Here is a 9690-nt window from a genome sequence, read left to right on the forward strand (position 1 = left end):
AGTGGTCTGAAGTCATTATGAATAAAGAAACCATGGATAGGATAAATAATAAGCAAAAATCCAAACCTTAGTGATTTCCAAAGATTACATTCAGAATACTTTTCTGCATTCTAAAATAGAGTTTTTATTTTGTGTCTTCATTTAAAAAATGCACATTTGTATAAATATTGATTTTATTAAACAGCATCAGCTGTTGACAAAGATTTTTCGAGGACTGTTAGAGATGTTGCCAAGAAGATTCAAAATCTACCACCAACTGTAATCCTTATGTTTCTAATATGTACTTCACAATCTCCACATTCTCTCTCTTTCTCTCTCTCTCTCTCTCTCTCTCTCTCTCTCTCTCTCTCTCTCACACACACACACACACACACACACACACACACACATGCGCACACACACAATTGCACTGGAAAAACACATATTGTGTAGAAAATGAATTGAGTCCGCAAAAGATTCCTCTTGCTTTTTTTTTTAGTATCACCTGGTGGCCTAGGATATACATTTAGAAGTAAAGATGCTGCCAACAGGGCATTGATCTCTTTAAGTCTATTTAGCTTATAATGCAAGCCTAGTCTTCCTTTTCCATTCCTTATACATTCATGTTACAACTATGAATCTGAGAGAGAGCCTTTTCTGAGGTAGCAAGTAGACCCACCCTGGGAGGTGAGTCGAAAGTGTCCTTTTCAATGTGTTAAAATGCCCTTGGGCACTGAGATGAGTCTAGGATACCTGGTAGCTGCTTCTCTATGTCTCTGAATATTCACATGGCTATCCAGAGCTTTATGTTTTTCAGTCATATTCCTTTCCTCCTGTCTAGCTTATGGAACTTAGATGAGATGAAGAACTGCATACCTGCTAGACCCTGTGATCTCAGGTCTTTGTGGTTCATATCTTCTCCCTCGACTTCAATCAGGCTTAAGAAGACCTTCATTCAAGACACTATTCTCAGTGTCTATAACAAGGAACCATAAAGGAGAGAACCCTAAAGTGCTTTACTTAGAGCTTATATAAGCCAAAAAATGTCTTAGATTCCTCAAAATTGACCAGAGAGAGCTCAGAGACATTGACATACAAATGGTCAGCACTGGTGAGACTGAATACTGCCCCCAGGTAGCTGCTGCGGGCCCACATCTGGCCAGTAGTGCAATAGTTCATCATCTTCCCCTCCATCAGCACCAGATCCTGGGGATAATTAGAGTTCCTCTTGAAGACCTTGTGATTCAGGGGCTGGTTGTTGCAGGCTTGACCCCGGAAATATACTTTGGAATACACAAAGTATAGCCCAGTGTCATTAATTACAAGGCTGCCCTGCTTATACTTCACTCCAGAAATCAGGGCATTTCCATAGGTGTCTTCCCATTCCAGGGGGATGGACCTGGAGTTGGGTTTGCCTGAAATAAATCAGAGGAGCTTTCATCCAGGAATGTTCACACATCCAACAAGCTAAGCTTCCAAAGAAAAACTATGGGCCCTGCCTTTAACAAATGTTTTATCCAGAATAACATAGCTGGGACAGAACTGGCTGAGGACTCAGAACTTGATCTATCATTGATTTCCTTCAACATCTTTGTCAAATTTCCTGCCTCAATTTGGTCATCCAATATATACATACTTCCAGTATACAACTTATATATACATGCGACCAATTGCAGTGAAAACTATTAAGATAAATTCACCTCTCTGGACTATCATCTGCATGACTAATGTCTAAACTGCTAGGCTTTGAGGTTCCTCCATAAAGGGAAAAGCCAAATCCAAGAAACTTTAAATTTAGAATGGATCTTAAGGATCATCTTGTCCATCTTCTCACTTAGAAAAAGGACTCCTAAGCCCCTCAATTTGGGTAAAAATCCCCATTCCTTTATACCTCCACAGCGTTCCTTAATGAAGGAACTCTCTCCAAGTACTGAAGTGATCACTATGAGCCTTTCTTTTCCTATTAGATTTAACCTTCATAGAGGTAGGAACCACATGTTATTCATGACCATGCTCCTAAAGCTTCCCATGCACCAGGTGCTCAATGAGTGTCTGTGGACCCAATTGAATTTTTCTATAGTATCTACCTACAGAATTACAGGAGCAGGAGTACACCACTTCTTGTAAGGTTTATCTACTTTTCAGGTATTTATGGTTTATAATGGGAGCACCCATAGCAAACCATTTCACTTCACTTTATAATCACAGGCTGAAAACCACAAGACTTAGTGTCTCTTATCACTCATCAGTCACTTTCTCAGCTCTCCTCCTGGATCTGTGTCACAATTCTTGGAATGACTTTAAAAAATGAGCTCTTTGTAGTCAGGGATCATGTCATATATAGCTCCCTACTTTCAATTTAGGACTTTCCCAGAGTGAGGCATGAGATTGACCTAACTGGAAAGATGAGTGCTCTTGGGTACTTAATACTGTTGTCAGAATGTAACCCCTCCCCCAGAGCCAGTAATGGAAACCAAGCAGCCATTCTGCTTTTTGCCAAAGGCTTTCCCAGTCCCCACCTGTACCTTCCAGACACAGACCTGTTAAATGGGCCACTTTCCTCAGCTCCTTTATTTCAGAGGGTGGACTGGGGTGTCCTATATCACAGAGAGATTAAAGACATATGTAAAATGAGATGCCATTTCCACCATTAAAGATTTTTAAAGCATAAGCAGCAACATCCTAGTTACACTCATTGAGCAAGTCCAAATTGTAAGATTCACAGCAGTTTTTATTTCAGAAACCAAGAAATTTTTTTAAAAAGTTAAATTAAGGTAAGATATATGCATAAACTATAATGTTCCAGTAAAACATAACTAATATACACATTGATGCGTAAAGAGATCATACAAACTACTCTTAGAACTTGCCATAGCCTTTGTCGGTAGGGATTCTTGTCCCACCTTATAGTTGGCAAAATGAGCTTAGAAGTTGGGTTACTAATATCAGATACAGGACCTCCTGACTGTAAATCCAAGGCTCAGTCCACTTTGGCTCTTCTGTCCCAAGGACTCTGCAGGATAGAGTCTGAAGAAGATTGAATTTGTCTCCCAGCCACCATGTCTTTCCCTAATAGCATCCTATAATCTGCTCCTAAATTAATTATCCTTAGGCTTCAAACAATCACCTCATATCACTGAGGCCTCAAACGCCTTCAGTGGCTCCTCACTGAACATGCAGCTGTGAACAAGTTTAGCCCACCACATGACCTCAATTTGTTTCCTCACTCACACTGGACACTGGCATACAATAGGAGTTCTGGGGCCTGAATATGCCATTCTCCTCTGTGCCTAGGCCTTTGCTCATGCTGTACCTTCTGCCTAGAATGCCCTCCCAAAAAGATCACGTATCAAATCTAATCAGTCCTCTAAGGACCATCTCAAATTTCTCTTTTCTTTGGAAATCCATCCACACCTATTGGTCAACTATGATCTTTCATCCTTTGAAACCTCTGTCTTCACCTCTCTTTTCAGTCTTGATTTCCCCTTTCTGTGGTAACTGTAAGCATTGTCTCATTCTTCCTTCTCCCAAATAGATGGCAAGCTCTTTTCTACATGTTGAATTCACCAAAATATTTAGGAACATTTCTAACACAGGGCATGTTGTCAGTAAATGCCAGATTAAATTGAAGGAGTTAAAATTGACTATATTTTTCAAAATAAACACTATTTCTCTAACTTCAAATATTTCAGCAAAGGTAGAAAACTTCTACTTAGCTCATGAATTTAAGACAGTCAAGTTTCATAGGAAGGCACTATATCTAATGATATATAATGCATAATCATTGTAGCCTTAAATGTCCTTCTGATGTATGTTTTTTGGTTGATGCATCTTATTTTCTTGTCTGACTGCACCACAATGTATTTAACTAATCTCTTATTCTGAGACATTTATACTTCTTTGGAATTGTCTATTAGAAAAAGCTATGTCTTTGGTCATATTCCTGATTATTTTCTGAGGACAAATTTTAGGGATGGGATTACAAGATAAACAAGCCATTTCAAGTCTTTGACAACTATTTTCAAGCTGTTCTTCAGAAAAGTTACAGCAATTTCCATGAATACTGACTGAAACTAATGAATATTTAAACTAACTATTATTTAATCTTTGGCAATCCTCTTGCTTTATCTTTGTGAATCTGATGGGTAAAAATAAGTATCCTCTTTCTATAAATTTGCATTCCTTAAGAGTAAAGTTACTAGTTTGATTTCATGTGATAATTCACCCATTTCTGGTCCATCTGGGTTGATGAAGAGAAGATAATTGTTTACTGGGATAGGTGGACCTGACTCATCTGTTCATTTGACTTTGAATCACTAAAATGACTTCATAAAGTGGGTGAAAGATGAGTAATTAGGTACTTGTTCCACAAGCCAGATTCCACTGATTTTCAAAATGATTGTACTTTAGAAATCCACCAAAGGTTTCATTTTTCTAACAAATATTTCCACTGTCCCTGTATACATCTGGTCCAAGAGACTTGGACCCAGAGCTAGGGATGTAAGCACCCCAATGACAACTCCTACAAGAGCTTCCATTCTCAGGTAGAAGCTGACTCATGTCACCTGCAGTAGGCATGCTCTGAGTCTGGAAGGCAACTCCACTTAATACATGGTCAGTGTTGCCTGTTGCCTTCTGTTGTTCTCCAGGTTTCTAAGGATAAGCTCTGCCTATAGTCTTTGCAGAGGTATCTTGCTTTGCATCTATTTCTCTTCCTATGGCCATTTTAGAGAAGCAGGAGTTTCTCTGTTTCATGAGGCACCAGTCCATGTGCTGGGAAGCTCTATAGTTGGCGAGGCATCAGGAGACTCTGCTCCTCTAGCCTCAGTTCCACACCAGTGGTCTTGGGAATACCTCATTTTGTCTTGTGTTTTGTTTCTCTTCTGAAAAAATGAGATAGCTGGACAAGATATGCTCTAAGCAACCTTCCAACCCAAACCAAACCTAAAAGTTCAATGAATCTGAGTATAAGACACAGATTTCTATAATGATGCATACCCTAAAATCTATCTGTTCACAGCTTTCAAAACTATGCCCTGAAATTTCATGAGATCAGTTTTCAGCATTTTCATCTTTTTTCCTGGCCTGGATCTCATATAGAGGATTTCCTTGATCATCAAAAGTAGTCTGAGTCCTCTGTGGGTACAGCTGAGCAGTCATTTGAATAACAATAGTGAAGGTCTCTCCCAAACCTCTCTGTATACTAATGTGGGCAATTGACTATCTACTTTTTGAAAGCTTACTTATATTCTATAACATATTTTTGAATAAAGCTTAACTGTTGAGTAATCACTTTTAGAGAGTTTTTTAAAGAACAATTTCTCAGAAAAATTTGTGTCTACTCCCACCTTCCCTTCTCTTCCTAGGAGTTACAGCCACTACCATATGTACTGGAACCAGGGTGTCTGAGGAAGGGCCAAGGCTGGAGCCTACTATCTGGAGCCATGCAGCAAAGGTCTAAGATTGTATGTGTGCCTCTTTCCAAAGTCCAGTGGAAATTCTTTAGAATTAAATGCAGTGCTTAGCTACACTGATGTGGAGCAATTAAATTCACTTACTATTTTACAGCAGTTCAAGAAACCATATTGACCAGAGATTTGGAATTAGCTAGGATTTCTCTCATAGGCTTATAAGCTCAAGAATGGGACAGAATTCAAAATGTTCTACCAATTTTGTTCAGTTCTGAGAATTAATTGTCTTTGGGAACTCAAAGTACATGCATACAAGTACTCACCTATTTGCTTCTCCAAAGATGATACTGTACGCCTTTGGTTGGTGGACTAGCAAAAGAGAAAAAGTTGTATAATAAATTTGAGGTTATTTAAGCAAAAGAAACAGAAATTTCAAATATACCAACCCCTGGAAAAAAGAGTTCAAACACCTCAAATACTTGCCTAACTTGGACTTTAGCCAAGCAATTGTGCACTCTCCCTTGTTTTTGTGATTTGGAAAAGTCCCAATATTTTCAAGACTTTTCAAGGAGTTTTAGCTGGGCCACTGGGAAGTGAGTTTTAGCTCACTTCCTAAGCAACTCGAACTTCTTTTCATTCTTTGAATCACTAGGTACTAGGTAGTAAGTAGCTTAATACACTGACTTGACAATTGAGAAAGGAGGAATTGTTTGCCTCTGATTCTTTACAAGATAGAAAACATTCCCTTCACACAAAGATTTAAAAAAAAAAAGGCTTGAAAAAATCTCTGCAAGCCAGGCAGTGGTCCTATGAACCATAGTAGCCTCAACTTCCCACTGCAGAAGAGGCATCCTGCACCCAGTGAGTCCAGGGCACAGCAGTCCACATGCCAGACTTACCTCACGGAGTTCTGCCAGCTCCTTCTGTAGGTGGAAGAGTTGATACATTCCCAGTCCCAATCCAACCAGGGTCACCAGAACCATGAAAAACATCACCAGAAGCCATAAGCCTGTGCTGTGGTCCCTCCTCTTCTTCAGAGGTGGTGCTGGCAGTGGGGGCAATGGAGGCAGTGGTGGAGGTGGTGGTGGTGGTGGTGGTGGTGGTGGTGGTGGAGGCCTCCTTTGACCAGTCATTCCAGGCACAGAGGATGGACAAGGGAACACTGACCCTGGAGGAGCCCAGGGAGAGCTGGCACTGCTGTCCACCCAATAGATTTGGGGGTAGGGGTAATTCAAGGGCTGCTGCATGGCAGCCAGTGAGTGGGGTCAGCCCCAGTAAAGTGTTTTCTTCTCTCAATCCTGTGGAGGCTGAAGTGTCAAGAATGAGACTCTTGTTGCTGACTGCTTGAGAGAAGGGAAGCCAGCTCTCTCTTTATAGAGTTTCCATAGCCAAGGGAAACACGGCTCTTTTTGCTCTCAGAGAGACACCCACCCACTTTGCATCTGAAGCTGAGAAGCCTCAAGATGCTCAGAGCACACCCCTGGAAGTTTCCACCCACAAATTTCTGATGAAAGATTTCAAACCTCCAATGGCTCTTGCTGTGCTACCTGCAAAGGCTGCTGAGCTGGGCTGCCCTTCCTGCAGTCATGCAGAGCAGGGCAGCATTGGGTGCGGCCCTGGGGGCACTAGCTGCTGTCCAGCTACAGGGAGGGTGGCCTCAGGTGTGTCCTCCTCCCTAAGGGGAGACTGTGGAGTCATAGTTAGAGAAACCACGTCCACATCTTACCTTCTGCATCAGGAAATTAGCACCCTACAGTCATCCCTTTCCCACACCCAAACAGTACCTACCCTGATGTTGCAAATCGCTGCAATTACAGGCTAAAAGCCTACCCACCTACTTTAGAGATTAGGCCAGAGGTTGCAAACCAGGTGCTCAGGTGCCTTGTGGAACCCACAGAACTGCTTTGTTTATACTACACAATATGTTTCTTTCATTGGTTGGTCCCTTTTTGAAAATTGAGATTGTGCACATTAAAACATTAGAATATTGGACCCCTTCAAAGTCATCTCTGCAAACAAGTCACCTGCCCCCAGGGATGAGACACATGTGTTCCAGGTGCTCAGCCTCCACCCCCTCCACTGTGTTTCCCCCAGGATCTCTCCTGGGACATGGCCTTCCCAGTCCCTGCAGGCATTTCTGTTTGCAGCCCCTTTTCTGGTTGACAGGCGAAATTTGTGGTGTCCAGTTAAACTGAGTTTCAGACAAACAATAAAATTTTAGAACAAGGATATCTTAAACATTACATGGAATATACTAAAAATTGTTCATTGTTTATTTCAAATTGAAATTAACTGTGTCTTATTTCTTTGTTTCTGTTTGTTGTTGTTTTACTAAACCTGGCCACTCTAGTGGGATTGACCTCACCCTTTCCTCTGGCCTCACACATTTATATGCTTCTGATAACTTCCAATTACTCAGCTCAATCCCAATCGTTCTCCCACATAAACCATACAAACCTCCCATAAATTCTTATTTTCTACTTTATGGGAGAGCTCTATTTTTCAAATTTTATTACTTTTTTATCATGCCTTGGGATTTCTGGGGCCATCATTCTGGCTGTCTCACCTGTACCAAATCAACACCGAACATTATTTCCCTGCCACAGTCTGCTGGCCCCACCCAGTACAACCTTTTTCTCTGGAAGTTACTATTCCTGGTAACAACTTTACTTCCTCTCTTTTCCTCTGCTGCAATATTTGAGTGGCCATCTGGACTGTTGATTTCACCTAAGACTTATTTCTCACCTTCCCCTCAGGGCAGCCTTCTCACTCCCATTTTTCCCACTGGTACTGCCCCTATTTCAAGTTAGTACCTCCGTGCTTTTTCTATCTCGAACTCCCACAGAAATTTCCAGGATTCTTTAATATGAATCATGCTATATTTTCCAACCTCCTGTTCCCTACTTCTCTTGATTCATTTTGTGATGGAAAAATCAGAAGGCCACACTTGCCCCCAACTCACCAACTGCCCTCCTATCATGGGAAGAATCTGAAATAGACACAAAGAGAGCAACCTTTAAACACTGGCCTCGAGTTTGGTAATGCCACCCAATGCCACATACTGGAAAAATCATGGAGGAATAAATACCCCTACAGACAAGAGCAGGGACTCATAATATTTTGGGGTATCAAAACCTTGTTGATTAGAAGAAATAATCATCCAAATTAGAACTTAGCTCTATAGATGCTGAAGGAAAAAAAAAGTTGCCTTCAAGAGAGTCACTAGATAATGAATCAAAGAGCCAACAACTGACAGTACCCATAAAATGGGATCAAACTGAGTTGCTCTCTCGGTCTCTTTCTACCTCTCTTATTTGCTCCTGGATCTCTGATTGTGCAACCAGAGTTCTTTGGGGGAAGGGAGTGAAAAGGATTCAGAGCTGAGGATACTTCAAGAGAAGGGAGACACAGCTGCAGAGATTTATAGGGACGTGGGTAAGACTTAAGAGCAAATTTAAGTGCCAGACCAAACTAAAGAACCTACCCTGTACAAGTTGAAACAATTTTTAAAATATCTTCTCATTAGAAGAAAATTTTAATTCTATTTCATTGTGGTCCTTCTAGCATTTTAATTTTCTTCAGGAATTGACCTAACCCTCTAGAAAAGGGATTTAAGCATGCTGCCACTGCTTCATCTGTTAGTTTTATAGGAAATGGAGGGACAGAGTGGTAACAAGAATGAGCTGCTATTTCTTTGTATCCGTCCAGTGTCCTCGCAGGGAAGCTGGCTCAGTAGAAGTTAGGCCACAGCTCTAGAGGTGGCTCAGCAGTAAAAGAGTGGTACATAATGCAAGGACCTACTGCACACTTACACAAACCTAGGGAAGAATCCTAAGGGAAGCTGCCAACTAAATAGGAAGATGAAGCCTTCTGAGTAGCTCAGAAGTGAGTGGGCCGGAGTTTGCCCATTCATGAACATGAACCCATGTCTAATTTCGCTAAGTACTTCTGGGATGCTCAGTTGACAGCCGAATCCTTTAACATCATCAGCAATCACACGAGAACAATCCAATCCCTTATCATCTCTATTTCAGATCATCTACCTTTCTAATTCTTTTTGGCTATAAAGTTATATATCACATCATCTGCTAATTTTCTTCTCTCTGTGAGTTTGAACATTTGGTTATATACTTGCTGAGCAGTCAAGTTTTTCTTTTGTATATATTTCCTCTTTACACCTATGCCCATTTTTACTTTTTCAAATTTGTACTTTCTGGCAGTACTGGGGTTTGAGCTCAGGTCCTTGTGCTTGGTAGGCAAGTGGTCTATCACTTGGGCCACATCTCCATCCCTTTTTGTT

At 41.0% G+C, this 9690-nt stretch overlaps 1 protein-coding gene across 1 annotated transcript; it reads right to left on the minus strand.

The window, feature by feature from the left end:
- Positions 1-299: 299 nt before the first annotated feature.
- Positions 300-9006, minus strand: Faslg (Fas ligand). Its single transcript, XM_020167843.2, has 4 exons — positions 6290-9006; positions 5714-5759; positions 2520-2576; positions 300-1394 (listed from the first exon to the last, which is right to left on the minus strand). The coding sequence occupies exons 1-4, from the start codon at positions 6635-6637 to the stop codon at positions 1000-1002; spliced, it is 846 nt and encodes a 281-aa protein (XP_020023432.1). The 5' UTR covers positions 6638-9006; the 3' UTR covers positions 300-999.
- Positions 9007-9690: the final 684 nt, after the last annotated feature.

The sequence above is a fragment of the Castor canadensis genome, chromosome 11 (assembly GCF_047511655.1).
Source record: "Castor canadensis chromosome 11, mCasCan1.hap1v2, whole genome shotgun sequence".
In the NCBI taxonomy this organism is placed as follows: domain Eukaryota; kingdom Metazoa; phylum Chordata; class Mammalia; order Rodentia; family Castoridae; genus Castor; species Castor canadensis.

Coding starts and splice junctions, on each gene's coding strand:
- Faslg (XM_020167843.2), bottom strand. CDS start 6,637: ATGCAGCAGCCCTTGAATTACCCCTACCCCCAAATCTATTGGGTGGAC. Junction 2,577..5,713: donor ATCTTTGGAGAAGCAAATAG/GTGAGTACTTGT, acceptor TCTGTGATATAG/GACACCCCAGTCCACCCTCT. Junction 1,395..2,519: donor GAAAGTGGCCCATTTAACAG/GTCTGTGTCTGG, acceptor GATTTATTTCAG/GCAAACCCAACTCCAGGTCC.